Here is an 18,517-nt window from a genome sequence, read left to right on the forward strand (position 1 = left end):
TCATATCTATTTTTACAATGTTACAGTTCTAATGTAATTTTGAAGGTACTGGTGAATTCTAGTATAATCTCTGGTAAGATACCGGAGGAGGGTGGGAAGGAGTGAGAAAATGAGGGGATCGGAAAGAGAAATGAGATAATTGATAAAAACAAAAGAAATGTAGAGATATAAGAAAAAGATGGAGACTGATCCCTTCTACACACTATTTCCAATTCTCAACATTCTACACTTTGTTAAGACTTTATATAATTATAGTTATGTTATACTTTATGTTATATGTTATAATGTTATACTTTATATAATTATAGGTAATTACCTACACAATTAATCCTAGACAATTACTTACAAAATTCGTAGAATGTGCTCGCTAAATGCTTCTACTCCTCTCAGGGTTGCAAACAGAGTTACTGGATGATGATGACAGCCCCGAGCCACTTGTACCTGAGTATAGGGAGGTATTCCACCTTCTCAAAAGCCTTCCAGATGCTCTGAATTCCTCAAGCCTAACCAGTGTTACTGATATTCCCAGTCTGGATGTAGTCTCCAAGAGCCCCAAGGTAAAACATGGAGCAAATATAACATGATAGGAAAAAAAAGGTGTCATTTCCGAAAACCGAGACAATATTGCACATTTGCAATATAAGACATGGATTAAGAAGCACTCTGCAGTTGCCAAGTGATCGTGTGATACTATTTTTCAACCTGCAAACTTTCTTAATTGGAAATGTTAAATATTACACGTAAGATATTTGTATGATCATTTTTGGTCAGTTACGATCTTGCAACTTGTAAGGAAATATATATATAAAAGGTTAGATCATCAGCTGACAATAATTTAAGTGACAGATCTAGTGCACAAAAGACTTTATTAAACTGGATGAAAAGGATGCCTCAGCTATTCTTTATCTTATTAGTTGTATTTTTCTCCATTTTTTTTTAATTATTTAAAATTATTCAATATTGTGTTCTTAATATATGACTGGTGAGAAACTGAAGTATTTAAATAAATTACACTGAAGAGGGAATCAGAGGTGTTTATACATTTATATCAACAGTAAATTGTACAATATAAAGTGTCTTATTATCCAAGCAGAACCTAGTTATACTGTATGGGTGGATATTATATAGATATATGAAAGGATGAAGAGGTATCTCAAGAGATTAATGTACTGTATGTATTTTTCGTATTTATACACAAATGTTTGCCATAGAATTAAATTTTATTAATTTTAGATGCGGGATTTTTGTTTTTTACGTGTAATTACACAAAATACCATCACAATCTTTGACAAAAATACTGCCCATCTACTCATGCCAAGCTAGGAAATATTGGAAAGAAATATTTTCTTGTTTACAAAAAAATATTAGCTATTACGATCATAATGATAAAGCGATCACACTTTATTATCTAAACATTCTCATTTAGGTTATATACATAAAATACATATAGAAATTCTATGTATTACTACATAAGCCTTCTCCCCCTTAATACAAACGTATTGAGGATATGTAAGCTATATTTTTTCTGCATAGAAGGAAAATTAAAAAAAAGGAAGTAAAGGGAAAATGGCTTATTGGCCTTTGTGAGGTCTATTTACATGCAAACAAATTTGCTCATATACGTCTACCATAGGCTTGAAATAAATTCAGTGATGATGCGTCTATTATATTTCTCAATAATCTGCTCCATTAATCAATAATCCTACTTTTCAACCCATTATTTACCCAGATGTTTAACACATCTAATTTCATCAAATTTATGTATTGTTTCGTATAATATTTTGTGCTGATATATTAAGGATCATATCAATTCCCCATTTGCTGTACTCTAGCAATTTGTATACTTCACTGATATCACCCCCTAACTCTATCTATCTAGGGAATTTAAATTAAGCTTTCTAAATCATTTATTCATTGTATGCTCATATCCTAGCAACCGCAGTAATATACCATTCAGTAAGTATACTTTAATTCTGAACATATTCCAGGACTGTAAACTCTCAGAGTATATACACCGAGAAAAGTGTTGCACCTTTCGGTTTACATACACTTAAAACCGAGCATTATTGTTACGAAGTTTCCCATTTTCTGATGTGTTTTAGGGAAAGTGGGAAAGGCGAAATCGAGTGTAATGGATATAAATTTATTGTTGGAAAGAAGGTTATAAATATTAGAAATAATTCAGTATATAAATATTTGTAAATAATAACTTTTGATAAATTCAACAATTATAAATACATAAGAGATAAATAAGTTAATAAATTAAATCAGTTGGTGTTCCCGAATCCAATTGTGAGGCTGATGCCATCTCGTGTTCCCTTCACCAAACTTTGTTGGTTGACAACTTATCCGAATAGAACAAAATAAATAAGCACGATTGCTTACAGTTTTTATCACGATAAATTCCAATTAATCGAATTTTGAAGATTAGAAAACTCATTTTTTTATATATATATACGTTAAAAAGCGGGGCTGGCGACAGAGGTGAAAATAAGGTCCAGGATGTCTCTCTCCCGGCAGACGGCAACATGGCGGCCTCAGAGTCAACACGGGTTGAGTACTGCTGTCGATTCCACTGATTCTAAAGCCGTGCTCGCGCTTAGTATACAAATTGATTTGTGCCATTTTTGATGTTACAAGCGCTAGACGTGCCAGGTATAATAAAACAGCGCTTTATTAACTTAATTACGTCATAAGGACAGCGTTAAGGAGAAGGTGCGTGACTCCTCACAGAACAAGACGTCTTCTCCCGCGAGTGAGAAGTAAATCAAGAACCGTGTCCAGATGGCGTTATTACAGGTGAGTCAAATTGTTGTGATGTGTGTGTGTGTGTGTGTGTGTAGACTGTGGTTTACTTTGAGGCAAGTACGGCAGAGTATCGTGATGGGTCATTACAGACCGACTCATTGTGTATTAGGGGATGACGGGAACTGTGTAAGGCTTGATGAAGGACATTGTCTCGCTCGTCGCAGGCAAGGAGGAACAATATCACGTCGTTTTAGAATAACTGAGTAAGACTTGAGCCGGAAGTAGTGTTACTCAGCAAAGTCTTACTTACTTTGTTACTGCAAAACATTATAATCCGTCGTTTGAGTTTTGGCAATACTACAGGACTGCCAGCCAGGAGAGCCCCTACTCAAATTCAGAAACTTTATTGATACATGTCTGTTTAGTACAATTACAGTTGGGTTAGTTTACAGGAGTTTACAGTGAATTATATAACTAAGAGAAAATCGCAGTGGCAACATTAGCATGAATATCTGACGATATAATAACATTTTAAAGCACTAATATTAAGAAATCATTCGGTGAATTTACACAAAATATTTTCACACCCTTAGCACTCTCAATCCAACCTGTCCCTTGAACGTACAGTCCCGTTTTCTGTTTTGGGTCCTCTGGTAGATTAGGAAACGACACTTTAATTAGATCGTTTTCTTGACGTTGGAAAACCTTAGGAGGACGGGCTGCTTAATCAATAGATTCTAGGGCTTTCCCTACTCGCTCCTTACCTAACTATGCCACACTTCAGGTTCCACAAATTAACGGTTAAAAAAAATAAATGATTAAGAAGATTTATTTGTGCAGAAAACGGGTATAACATTAAGCTTGATTACATTAGCCTTTACTAACACGAGAGAAAGAAATGGGCATCTTTAATGACTAACTTGCCCTGTCAGAAATCCTTATATTCATTTGGGTAGGAACCGAAAATACGGAACTTTCTTAACCTGTGTGTGCTTTGCCCGTACTAAATTGAGTCGGCCATAAATTTCCTCAGTTAACACTGATTCATATCCTGAAGTACAATAATTTAATACAATTTAAATGTAAACAAGGTTAGCACTACTGTATCTTGCTTCATTTCAAGAACCTTTTAAGTTAAATATTTTAGCCTATTGTCAATGTAAAGATAAACATTTTATTAGGCAAAATTACATACATATATGTATATACATACTGTACATACAAACATAGGACAAGGAGATTGATGGCATCATAGATAGGCAGGTACATAGCCTACAGCCATTAATACACACAGAGCTGTAGCCTTTTGCAGCCTCTCATTTTATTGGTTTGGGGATCCATAATATGCAAATTAGGATATTTGCTAAAGAGCCCCATTGGGCCTAACTTGTAGGTTAAATATTATTGTGTATATAATAGGTTAAATTAAGGGAAGTTGGTTAGTGATGTGAACTATGAGGAGTCTGGTTGCTTTGCGAAGTTATGATCTAAACCCGTAGATCATAACGTTGCAAGGTACAGTTGGTTGTGAAAGTACATATGTTGGTGATAAAGTAGAACATGCTTGCAAAGCCAATAACATGCATATTTAACCTTTCGGTCGCATTAAAGAAAATATGGCGAAATTTCCTTGTTTAGGGAAATAAAGTTATTTCATAGTTTTCCATCAAAGGTCACTAATTCAAAAATCTGTTGTCTAAAGTGTAGCAAGTTATGACAGTTCAATTGTTAATTTATGCATTGAATTGTTTTTATACAATTCCGAATATTTCTTTAATGTTTTAATGATGAACTTGCCAGCATAATATATTACTGAGAGGCACCAAGTGTCTCTGAGGCAATGGGGGATATATATATATATATATATATATATATATATATATATATATATATATATATATATATATATATATATATATATATATATATATATATATATATATATATAGACCTTTTTTGTAACAAAGTTCAAATAAAGTAAATATATATGTGTACATACAAAAGAATGGGGGTGGTAGGAGAAGATAATATTAGTGTTCAGTGAGAAACCACAAGGTCTCCTCTGAATACTTTTTATTTTCTTCTCCGAGGCTATGGGTCCCCACATTGGCATCAGAGGTGGTACCCTCACAAACTTTTATATATATATATATATATATATATATATATATATATATATATATATATATATATATATATATATATAAATATATATATATATATATATATATATATATATATATAATATATATAGCGCCTAGTCAATCCTTCCTGGCCAGGATACGAACCCAGGCCAAAGAGCTTGCGAAGCGCCGGACGAGTGTTTTACCACTGCGCCACGGGGATTGCTCTACTGTTACTAAATGAAAAGTAGGCTAACTCCCATTCAAGAAATTTTGGAAATGATGTACAGCATAAAGGTGATACTTAAAGGTAGCCATAGACTACTACGTTATAGAATACGTAGTTTAGCAACGGTGTAAATATAGTATTTAGCAGTAACAAAAATATACGAAGGTGCATATTTAGTCAAGCCGATTGTTTGAAATGCGTCGCGTTGCTATTGGAGATCACTATTATATTTCAAGCCCCTTTAATTTAATCTTTGGTCGAAGTCTGGCTTGCTGGCTGTGCTTGTAAGGTACTTGTTTACATGTGAGTAGACAGCAGATCTGGCCACGTATCTACAAACAAGGTTTAGTTTGGTCACTGACGCAGTGCACCTGGTGTCGCTCTTCAAAGAAAACCTTAACCTGTGTGGATCAGTAACTAAGATATTTTGCGCTGTATTTCCTTTTGGTCAGTGATGGTGTTTGTGTTTTCTTTATAGAAACCGTTAAGGGTTTGTTAATTTTTTTTTCAAGATTTAAGAACTGTTCATACCATGGTTTTTACATGCAATTTGTTTTCAAATGTGTTTTTAAAGTGATTTTGTTTTCCAGTTGTGTAAAATCATTTTATTTGTGTACATCTTATTTAATTTTAAGTAACGTTAATTTATGGAAAATAATTTAAAGTACAGTACAAATGTTGGTGATTGAAAGGTACATTCTTGCAAAGCAAGCATAATGTTTCGTTTCGGGGAGGGTTGTTAGTCTTATGATCCTCAATCGTTCCTGGTTTATAAAAGTCACAATCGTCTAGAGAATGGTCCAGGACGGACCGAAACGTCGTCGTCCCTTCATTTTCTAGTGTATGTAGTGGTCAACATACTTCAGCCACGTTATTGTGACTCATCGCCTGCAAGTCGACTTAGTTCTGGTATGATTTTGTTGTGTCCCACATGCAAAGTCTTGCATATTTCGGTATTAAAAAGCATTTGTCCGGTTTCTGACAATTTGTGGAGTTCATATAGCTCTCTTTGTAAGGTCTCAAAATTAGTTTCGCTTCCTACCGTACCATAGATGTTAGTATCATCTGCAAATCTGATGTGGTTTGTAATATTCTCATCTATGTTATTGATGTATATGACAAATAGCGTTGGCCCCATGATGTATGGGATGTTGGAGCTATATGTGAGCCACGGTTTTCGTTTTAAGTATAATCAAAGTAAACAATCATGAATTAAATATAGTTATGTCGCTATTAGTAGGAAGTGTATATAAGGCTGGGGAATAATATACTTCCTACACATCACAATAATTCTGAGTTTAATTGGTCCAGAAGAGCTTCTTCACTCTAGCAATTACAAGGGACTCTACGTCATCGTAGCTTAACTGTGAAAACACAGAATAACACCTTCGTCTGACATGAGTAAATCTCAACTAATATATGTAAATCTAGAATTTCCGTATTTGCTGGCGTATGAGATATTTTATGGAAAAAATATAATTTTAGTATGATTTAGCATACATTTATTAAAAATGTTATTGGCTGTTTTTGGAAAAATACTTTTCTGCATGTAAATGCAATGTATACTCGATGGAGCAAAATCGTGTTTCATATCCGCTGGCATATACTCAATATACTCTTTGATTTGACTTGAATACATATAAAACTCCATAATAATATAATAGGCTATAACTTATCATTTCACAGAATTACGGAATTCGTTTCATCACATTTAGTAAGTTTAAAGTATTCATTTGGGTTGACAGTGAATAAATATGATATTCACTGTCCTTAATAAACGTAAGAAATCAATCAACGTTATCAAACAAGCTACCACAAACAAGGCTGATGCCTGTTCGATATAGTAAACGCATATTTTGACTAAATGTACCAATATGCACTATTGGTTACAGTGAATTTGGCGCAGTACCCCTCCGCTAGATAATATCCTTAGATCTAGCACAATTTTCATGTTTGTCTATATTTAATGTGCTCCTAATCATCTATTTCTATAAAAGCTTGGAACTAGCCTTACCCAACTTTCCAGGATGACACATAGCCTCTCAGTCGGGTCGAGCCTCGGCCGACCTCTGCTATTTTCATGGTCTGAAATCAAGGACGTGTTTATGTTTGCTGTCGAGTTTTTGTAAGGTTTTCAGTGCTTCGTAATATAACATTTTCAGAGAGAGAGGGGGTGGGTGAAGGGCTGGAGAGGGGAAGAGAAGTGGGAGAAATGTGGAGAAGGTGAGGGAAGGAGATAGGGGAGGTGGGGGGGGGAGAGGGAGGATGTTCGGAGAGAAAGAGGATATTGAGGGAGAAAAGTTGAGAGGGTGGTAGACGGCAGTAGAAGAAGAGAGATCAGAGAGAAAGAGAGAGAGAGAGGGGGGGGGGAGAGGGTAAGAGAGAGGAGATTAGGAGAGAGTGACCCAGGCACTCCCTCTAGTTTGTTATAAATAAAGAGCACATGATTCAAGTAATGCAGTACAAGTTCTTCGTGCACAAGCAACGTGCTGTATTAAATAGATACTGGCGAGCAGTTGCAATGTGCCGTTGTTTTATTTAGCAACAGAAAAATGATCCGCTGGTTTTGGGGGTCTCCAGATTTGGTGAGGCGGAGGAGTGTCTCCAATACCGGGAGTGGAGGCTCCTTCCACACTGACAATGAGTACAGTGATGGTGTTTATGTATACAACTGCGAGCCCTCTACACTACGCTCCAATGTAAAATGTCTAGCCTAGTATTCTTTCCACACTCTTTTTCTCTGTCTTTCTCTTTCTCTTGTTCGTTCGCTGTTGTCATCTAGTAAAAGCAGGAGTATTGGGACTTACGAGATACTCAACATACAGCCTAGGAGGGTTGCCAGAGCAACACGCAGGCTGCGACACGTCGCGCGTTGTGTGGCGGGGCGTCGTCTAGCAGCTCACCGACCTGGCAATGTCGTGTAGGCGAGAGAACACAGAGTGCCTGGCTGGAATGAGAACCTTGAAACACGGTACCCTTATTCCATTACCTTATTTTCCTCGCCGTCTTGGTCTGGTGTATCAGTGAGGGTTTTGCTTCACTCCATGTTTTTCACTGTCTCGTTTCTCCCTCGCTTCTCACTCTACCTCATTTTCCTCCCTTTTTTTCCTCAACCTGCTCTCATTCCACATTGCACCCTGTCTCCTCATTCCTCTGTTGATCCTAAATCCTCTCTTGTTCCTCACCCTGCCTCATTCCTTCCCTGTTCCTCACACTGGCTCATTCCTCACCTACACACACTCCAGCCTTGGACATTGGTATCTCGGGGCTCACTATATCCTTTACAAACAAACATGGTTGTTTTGAATTGTATATACAGGAGTTTGTGAGAATAATTTGAGATATATTTTTTTAGTTAGGTGAACCGGACTTGCGTCTTGGGCAGCCGTAGTGTTATTACTGTCTGAGGAAGCTTCTGCCATGAGCCAAGTGCTGTGTTGATGTATTTTCCTTGCCTGTTTTCCTAGAACTTTATCCACTTTGTAATATATTTAGCTTTACGTTTTGATAGGAGAAATATTTTGTTTCAGTTTCTCAGTTTGTAAGATTTTTCTGTGTTGCATTTGTTTTGGCAGTTTTTTTATGGAGTCCACCTCCATGGTCCAACCCGTTCTCGCACCTTCGTATAGTCAATATTGACTTATTAAATACGTGCATATGTGACATACTAATTTATTGTGAATATTTTAGTTTACCTAGAAAACACCGACCTTACCTAACCTTCTTAGTATGTTAAGATAAGCATCTTATTGCTTCGTAATTACAATTATTACTTAACCTGTTATAGGTATAGGTTAAGTAATAATTGTAATCACGAAGCAATAAGATGCTTATCTTAACATACTTATTGCTACATCTTATTGCTTCGTAATTACAATTATTACTTAACCTGTTATAGGTATAGGTTAAGTAATAATTGTAATCACGAAGCAATAAGATGCTTATCTTAACATACTTATTGCTACATCTTATTGCTTCGTAATTACAATTATTACTTAACCTATTATAGGTATAGGTTAAGTAATAATTGTAATCACGAAGCAATAAGATGCTTATCTTAACATACTTATTGCTACATCTTATTGCTTCGTAATTACAATTATTATTTAACCTATTATAGATATAGGTTAAGTAATAATTGTAATTACGAAGCAATAAGATGCTTATCTTAACATACTAAGAAGGTTAGGTAAGGTCGGTGTTTTCTAGGTAAACTAAAATATTCACAATAAATTAGTATGTCACATATGCACGTATTTAATAAGTCAATATTGACTATACGAAAGTGCGAGAACGGGTTGCATTATACCACCGTGACGGTAACTGTGTTCGAAACCCATCCTAGTACCGAGGTAAGCGACCACACACATGGAAATCGAACATGCGTTTACCTATCTGGTCAAATAGTTTTCGACCATCTAACTGATAATTCTGGACGGGTTAGATTATTGTCCCTCGGTTCCCAGCGGGCAATATATACTCGAATAACGTTAAGACAACGTACACTCAGCATTATTAACGTTAAGTCAATTAGCAGCAACATTTGATCAACGTAAAATCAGCATTAATTCAACGTAGAATCAACATTCAATGTTAAATTTAAGTGGGTTTATTATCAACGTCACTCCAGTGTTACCAGATTTCCCAGTTTTTTTTATCACATACGATAGGGAAATTATACATATATATATATATATATATATATATATATATATATATATATATATATATATATATATATATATTCGTGATATACACACATATATATATAATATATATATATATAAAGCACGCTCAGAGCCTATTTCACAATTGCAATGACATATTACTTTATATTCTAAGGTTCTAAATACACTTCTGTTAATATTACAATGCGATTCGCAATTGATCTGTTGTATACAGCATTAACACTTATCATCGTGGACCATGGGCGGCACTGGCACTTATATCTGGATCATTATACAACAATCAGTGTTTGCTCCAAGGGACCGATTAATTAAGCCATTATAGAGGGGCAGCTGCTTTGTGTGTGTGTGTGTGTGTGTGTGTGTGTGTGTGTGTGTGTGTGTGTGTGTGTGTGTGTGTGTGTGCGTGTGTGTGTGTGTGTGTGTGTGTGTGTCTGTGTGTGTGTGTGAAGCAACCAGGACACGTGATGGATAATAAGCTTAATTATACTAAGGCTGGACAATAATTATCCTAGCCTTCAGCAGCCGAGGATGGAGCCCAGCAAGCGTTGCGTCGATCACCAATTTGCGAAACGTGGGTAGTTTTGCCCCGCGACTATTTTGGAGACAAGTGTGAGAGGATTCAACAGTGAGAGTATACAAGCCATAAGAACAAAGGTAACTGCAGAAGGCCTATTGGCCCATACGAGGCAGCTCCTATGTATAACCACCCAATCCCAAGCCGTGTCAGTGGGCCAGCGTGTGAAGCTTGTGGTGGCACAGACGCTCTATCTTCGTTGTCAGACATTAAAGGTAACATTGTAACATTTGGTGTATGATTGACACGTTACCTGGACGCTATAAATGTTTTCCAAAATCCTTTAACGCAATTGTATAGCAGTTCTTTTGAAGTGTCTTGGTATTGTAATTAATATTTGTATTTAAATGTTAGTTTTGGCACAGTGATTGAATGGTTACTAGTGAGCGTCAGTGTACTCTTACACCGGTTAGGTGTATACCTGTAACTGTTAAACGATAACTCCCAGCAGTCAGGGCTGGTAGTTTAGGGGGGTCCCCAACATTCAGGGCTGGTGGTTGGTGGGGGCCCAACAGTCAGGGCTGGTAGTTTAGGGGGGGTCCCCAACATTCAGGGCTGGTGGTTGGTGGGGGCCCAACATTCAGGGCTGGTGGGGGGGGGCCAACATTCAGGGCTGGTGGGGGAGGGGGGATCCCCAACATTCAGGGGTGGGTGCAAAAGTCTCACGATATTCTTCCCTCCATATTTTCTGTTTGTTTGAAACTTCTGCTCATTTGTGGCCCAGAGACATTATTTAAATATTAAAATGAAATCATTAAAGGTGGTGGTTCACTTCTTGCAGCCGAGGCTTTAGGACATTACTGATGGGAGTTTTATCATTACCAGACGCCGCCTGCGGCCGCTGCTGGCCCGCCTGCGGTAGTGGCAATCGTCACGTACATAAGTGTATGTCAGTCTCACTAACTGTGCGATCATTTCCAAGACCAGCTTTATGTAATTATATATATATATATATATATATATATATATATATATATATATATATATATATATATATATATATATATATATATATATATATATATATATATATATATATATATGCAGGAAGTTGAAAAATTAACTCTCCAAAATTCATTTTTCTCTCTTCCTCTTTCAAGTCGCTCTTTTCTCTCTCTCTCTCCTTCAGGTCGCCTGTTTCTCCCCCTCCCAGTCTGTCATCTCTTTTATCCTCGTCCAATCGCTGTTCTCTCTTCTTCCAATCATTGTTTTATCTTTACTTCCAATCACTGTTCTCCCCTTCCTTGCATCCCTCGTTAGTTCATTACCCACCTTTTTCCTGATGTTTTTGTTCGTGTGACCCTCGTAGTTATTTCCAGCCGCTGTTTGTCTCTCTCCCTGTCATTGTCTTCCTCTCTCTCCCTTTTACCTTACGTCACTCGACCCTTTCTTACCATCGTATTCTCTTCCCTCCTTCGTTCCGTCCTCCCTCGCGTCTCTCCCTCCTTCCCTGGCTCCATCCCACACACCGTCAACCCACAATCCCCGCCAGAGAAGAAGCGTAATAACCTGTGTAATGTTGAAGTATCGCTGGCTGACACGTGGGTTTTCTTCTCGTTTGTGTACGCGGTTTCGCAGTGGGGCGCGAACAGCTCCTTCTCTTCTCCCTCTCTCCCCATCCCTCTGTCCCCTTCCCTCTCTCTCTCCCTCTCTGCACTCCCTCTCTCTCTCCACGCGACACTGACGGATGGGGGAGCTGGAGACCCCAACCAACATTTAATTCATTGTTGATTATTATTTTTGTGTAATGTCTTTTAAGCTACCCCCTGGCTTCGGGTCCAACTGAAAAGGAAAAGAAAACCACCCTCACGTGCCTCTCATTATCACTCGAGGCACAGTGGGTCCTGCCTCAAGCACTGTTATGGTAACAGCGCCTCGCCTGCGCCGTAGTAACAGAGTCTGCAGACTGGTACAATTAACACGTAACTGGCGTCCGGACTCGTGACTGGCAGACGTGACTCTTAGCCACCAACCACTTGGGCTCGCTTCATGCAGGTCGGTGTTCAATCCCCGACCGTCCAAGCGGTTGGGTGCCATTCCATTCCCAAATTCTTATCCTGGTCCCTTCCAAGTGTGGTATAGTCGTAATGGCTTGGTACTTTCCCCTGATAATTCCCTCCCTTACCCCTGCAGGACACAGCGGCGGAGGACACAGGTCAGGAGACACAGGACACAGGTCAGGACACACAGGACACAGGTCAGGACACACAGGACACAGGTCAGGACACACAGGACACAGGTCAGGACACAGAGGACACAGCTCAGGACACAGAGGACACAGGTCAGGACACACAGGACACAGGTCAGGACACACAGGACACAGGTCAGGACACACAGGACACAGGTCAGGACACACAGGACACAGGTCAGGACACACAGGACACAGGTCAGGACACAGGACACAGCTCAGGACACACAGGACACAGCTCAAGACACACAGGACACAGCTCAGGACACAGAGGACACAGGTCAGGACACAGGTCAGGACACACAGGACACAAGTCAGGACACACAGGACACAGCTCAGGACACAGAGGACACAGCTCAGGACACAGAGGACACAGGTCAGGACACACAGGACACAGGTCAGGACACACAGGACACAGGTCAGGACACACAGGACACAGGTCAGGACACACAGGACACAGGTCAGGACACACAGGACACACAGGACACAGGTCAGGACACAGGACACAGCTCAGAACACACAGGACACAGCTCAAGACACACAGGACACAGCTCAGGACACAGAGGACACAGGTCAGGACACAGAGGACACAGGTCAGGACACACAGGACACAGAGGACACAGGTCAGGACACACAGGACACAGCTCAGGACACAGAGGACACAGGTCAGGACACACAGGACACACAGGACACAGGTCAGGACACACAGGACACAGGTCAGGACACACAGGACACAGGTCAGGACACACAGGACACAGCTCAGGGCACACAGGACACAGCTCAGGACACAGGTCAGGACACAGGTCAGGACACAGGTCAGGACACACAGGACACAGCTCAGGACACAGAGGACACAGGTCAGGACACACAGGACACAGGTCAGGACACACAGGACACAGGTCAGGACACACAGGACACAGCTCAGGACACACAGGACACAGCTCAGGACACACAGGACACACATGACACAGCTCAGGACACACAGAGGACACAGGTCAGGACACACAGGACACAGGTCAGGACACACAGGACACACAGGACACAGGTCAGGACACAGGTCAGGACACACAGGACACAGGTCAGGACACACAGGACACAGCTCAGGACACACAGGACACAGCTCAGGACACACAGGACACAGGTCAGGACACACAGGACACAGCTCAGGACACACAGGACACAGGTCAGGACACACAGGACACAGGTCAGGACACAGGACACAGGTCAGGACACACAGGACACAGGTCAGGACACACAGGACACAGGTCAGGACACACAGGACACAGGTCAGGACACAGATCACGACACATAGGACACAGGTCACGACACATAGGACACAGCCCTCCACACACAAGCTGCTGAAAATCTGGCAACCAGAAATGTGTTTGGAAATTAGCACTTGTAAACAGTTAAGAAATTAGCATTGAAAAAAATTATTTAAAAATATTGACAAGGGGAAAATCTCATGGAAATAAGATTTTTTTTTATAAATGTTGAAATTGACAGGGACACAATTTTCCCAGAAATAAATTGTTGAAAATTTTTTATGTAAATAGTGTTTTGTATAATGGGTTGTCCCTTTGTAAAGAGCCGGCCAGACGCATGCGCAGCTTGTCTTACTGAGCATGAAAAACACTCGACATCGTAAATATTCTGTAACTTTTCCTAACTGCTATTGTATGCCATTACACTTTCTCGCGAAGAGCAAAAATGTAAATGTATCCATTGTCATTGACTCGCTAATTAGCAATTCAAAGACAAGGTGCTGAGAGAGGAGGGAGGGTTGTGACTGTGGGGAGGGAGGGTTGTGACTGTGGGGAGGGAGGGTTGTGACTGTGGGGAGGGAGGGTTGTGACTGTGGGGAGGGTAGGGAGGGAGGGTTGTGACTGTGGGGAGGGAGGGTTGTGACTGTGGGGAGGGAGGGTTGTAACTGTGGGGGAGGGAGGGTTGTGACTGTGGGGAGGGAGGGTTGTGACTGTGGGGAGGGATGGTTGTGACTGTGGGGAGGGATGGTTGTGACTGTGGGGAGGGAGGGTTGTGACTGTGGGGAGGGAGGGTTGTGACTGTGGGGAGGGAGGGAGGGTTGTGACTGTGGGGAGGGAGGGTTGTGACTGTGGGGAGGGAGGGAGGGTTGTGACTGTGGGGAGGGAGGGTTGTGACTGTGGGGAGGGAAGGTTGTGACTGTGGGGAGGGAAGGTTGTGACTGTGGGGAGGGAGGGGTGTGACTGTGGGGAGGGAGGGTTGTGACTGTGGGGAGGGAGGGTTGTGACTGTGGGGAGGGAGGGTTGTGACTGTGGGGAGGGAGGGTTGTGACTGTGGGGAGGGAAGGTTGTGACTGTGGGGAGGGAAGGTTGTGACTGTGGGGAGGGAGGGTTGTAACTGTGGGGAGGGAAGGTTGTGACTGTGGGGAGGGAGGGAGGGAGGGTTGTGACTGTGGGGAGGGAGGGTTGTGACTGTGGGGAGGGAAGGTTGTGACTGTGGGGAGGGAGGGTTGTGACTGTGGGGAGGGAGGGTTGTGACTGTGGGGAGGGAGGGTTGTGACTGTGGGGAGGGAGGGTTGTGACTGTGGGGAGGGAGGGTTGTGACTGTGGGGAGGGAGGGTTGTGACTGTGGGGAGGGAGGGTTGTGACTGTGGGGAGGGAAGGTTGTGACTGTGGGGAGGGAGGGTTGTGACTGTGGGGAGGGAGGGTTGTGACTGTGGGGAGGGAGGGTTGTGACTGTGGGGAGGGAGGGTTGTGACTGTGGGGAGGGAGGGTTGTGACTGAGGTGATGTCAAAAGGGGGGGGGTAGCCGCTGAAGGGCGCTACTGCCACATGTTCCATGAATATGTCCCGTCAGACTAATAAACAGCAGCATACATTTGGCAACGCGCCGCTGTAATTAGATAGGTCAGTGTTAAAACATAAAATTAGTCCTATTTCGGCGAGCGAGCCAACTACACCAATATATACATGTCCTTAGTAGTGAATGTATACGTTGAACGTGAGGCACGGACATGTTCTGCGGCAGGTGGCAGCGGCAGGCGGCAGGAACAGGCGGCAGGCAGATGGCACGGTGAGGCTACGGCAGGTGGGATGAAGGGTCGGCTGCAGATGGAGCGGCCGCGACGGCATCCCGGGGTGGCCGCAGGTGGCGGTGACGGCTCAGTAGGGTGGAGGTGGGTGGCGCCGCAGCGAGCTGGGATTTGGGGTGGGAGGCGGATCCCTGTTGGGTTTTGGGGTAGTAGGGAGATCCCTTTTGGGTTTTGGGAGGGAAGGGGGTCCCTGTTGGCTTTTTGGCGGGCGCCAAGTTGGGTCCTGGGTGGGCAGCGAGAATCAGTTTGGGAGGGCGGCATTGCCCTCAGGGTGTGGTGGGTGGACGAGGGCGGACTAAGAGCAGCCAGCATATAATGCTATACAATACAGACGGGTCTCGTACTGTCTGGCTCATGTGCCTCTCAAGGCTAACTAGAGCACATAGTCACTATGGGTCGTTCGTGGGGGCAAATGATGGTTTTTACCCAGGCGGGGGGGGGGGGGGGTGTGCCTGCCGACAGGATCGAACTTCAGCTCACGGATCCCACTTTTCTAGCTGTCAGTTGTACTAATGAAATTATTCCAGACCTACATGTCTCTTGATAATATTTATTTAACAATTTTGGATAGAGTTTACTGCTGTTTCATACTATTTTCATATCCCTCTCTTGCTCATCTGTGTCTAGCTTTTGTCCATGTTCATCTCTCTCAATTGGTATTCGTTGTAAATATATATTTCTTTTTCACCAAGTCAGTTGTCCTGTACATATGGATGCTACGTTCTGTTTCCTCTCACTTTTATCTTATATTAGTGTTGTTTGTCTCAGTTCTTTACAACCTTTTGTGCCGTTTTCAAATTTCCACATGTGAATTCTTATATGCGGTAATACTTGTTTGGTTGGTGCGTTTTAGTTGTGGATAGATGTGTGCGTGTCTGTCTGTCTGTCTTGTGCCAACGTAGCCGTGGCGCAGTGGTAAAACACTCGCCCAGCGCTTCGCGAGCGATTTGGTCTGGGTTCAAATCCTGGCTGGGGAGGATTGACTATAGGCGGCAATTCTTAACTGTACGCCTCTGTTCACCCAGCAGTGAAAGGGTACCTGGTTGTTAAACGATTTGGTGGGTCGTGTTCCAGGGAACATTAAGATACGTGTTAGTGGCTGAACAAGAATGTAAGAACTCTTGTATGTATATAAAAATAAATAAAATAAATAAAATGTTTATGCGTGTGCCTGATGCAAGACCTTTTCTCCCTTCGATTTTTCTCCCTCACACCTCAGTGAAATTGAAATAAGTTTATTAAGGTATAACACCTAAGTGCTTCATCACTCCTCCGTAGCTCCTTTACATGTTGGGACTCCGGGCAAACCCTCTTGATGATATTTAACTCGTGTCAGTACCCCCAAAATATGTTGTATATCTGGATCATGTCCTATCTAGAACCTTTTCAAATTCACATTCAGTTCAATTCCCTGAATTCTGGAACTTAATGGCCTAGTCAGCCTCGGAATTGAATGATTCGGATTTATGGTGTTAGGTTGGGCGAGTCATGCCTAAATACAAAAAATACAAAACTACACAACTACATCCCGCCATCTTGGTGTTTCTCAATCACGAGAATAAACGTAAGGAGAAATCTTGTAAGTATTAACTCAAAGGTGGAAAAAAAGGTGGCGCGTCCTAGACACGTGACGTCTGACGAGCGAGGAGTAATTTTCTGGTGAGAACGCGTTCCCGGGAGATGGTGTTCCAGGTTGATAATAGATGGCGGCGGTGGGTGTTGGAGACAAGTGGTTATGATGGTGCAGGTTCCATTGAAATGTTTGGTCGCGGTGCGTGTTCTAGGGAATTAGTGGCGCATGTAATTTGTCTAACCATATTGCTCTTAGGCACTGATTAGTGGAGCATATTCTTTGGAGACTCCCAAGTTTAAAGGACAAATCCACAAGGGCCGTGACGAGGATTCGAACCTACGTCTGTGAGCATCCCAGACGCTGCCTTAATCGACTGCGCTATTTGTTCATTGATGCATCACGTTATTGTGACTTCTGTGTGTATTGTTGCAAGTTTAAAGATAGATTTTGTGGCAAAGCTTTATACATAGAGCTCTAGCAATCGTGAGCTTGCAATGGGAAGACCAAAGCTTGTGGTTCCAGGGGCCTGCTGTGAATGCAGTCCGCTGTGCTGTGCTACAAGGAGACTTTCTCGTCATGCAAGTTGGTGTGCAATATGGAAAAACGAAAATCTTGGAAGAGTCAACATGAGTGGCAGATAAACCTTTTAACAGAAACTATCTCTATCTTGGTGCGAATCGATATATAACGCGCATAAACACTCACCACGGACCCCCACACCACACATTGGGAGCCTGATAGCTGTGTGGACAGCGCTCTGGACTCGTATTCCTTGGGTTCGGGTTCGATCCCGGTGATGGCAGAAAGAAATGGACAGTTTCTTTTACCCTGATGCGTCTGTTACCTAGGAGCAAATACGTACCTGGGAGTTAGGCAGCTGTTACAGGCTGCGTCCTGGGGGTATGCGCGCGAGGAAAAAAAATTTAGTAGTTAGTAACAGTTGATTGATTGACAGTTGAGAGGAGGACCGAAAGATCAGAACTGAACCCCCGCAAGCACAACTAGGTGAATATACACCACCCACCCACCTCCCACACCCCCCCCCCCCCCACACACACACACACACACACACACACACACACACACACACACACTATTATTAGCATTACATACAGGTGTAGAACCGTGAAGTGGATATAGAGGAGAGTGGGGTACGTAGGTATACACATACTTGGAATACATGTCAACATCACCACCTCCACTAGCCAGTGTGTGGGTGTACGAGAGCTCTTGTGTGTAAGATCAGTAAGCTTTGCCTCACACTGACTCATGTTTACACCTTTGCATCTAGATATGCTTTTAGCCCTTCCAAGATGCTCCT

General features: G+C 42.0%; 1 protein-coding gene across 1 annotated transcript in view; it reads left to right on the forward strand.

Annotated features, from left to right (window-relative positions):
• Positions 1–1,073, forward strand: part of LOC123761681 (putative neural-cadherin 2) — a 77,659-nt gene extending 76,586 nt beyond the window's left edge. The window contains exon 22 of the mRNA XM_045747775.2: positions 391–1,073. Coding sequence (XP_045603731.2) covers positions 391–584 — 194 coding nt within the window. The 3' untranslated portion in view covers positions 585–1,073. The remainder of the gene's footprint in view (positions 1–390) is intronic.
• The last annotated feature ends 17,444 nt before the right edge of the window (positions 1,074–18,517 follow it).

This window comes from Procambarus clarkii, chromosome 24 (genome assembly GCF_040958095.1).
Source record: "Procambarus clarkii isolate CNS0578487 chromosome 24, FALCON_Pclarkii_2.0, whole genome shotgun sequence".
In the NCBI taxonomy this organism is placed as follows: domain Eukaryota; kingdom Metazoa; phylum Arthropoda; class Malacostraca; order Decapoda; family Cambaridae; genus Procambarus; species Procambarus clarkii.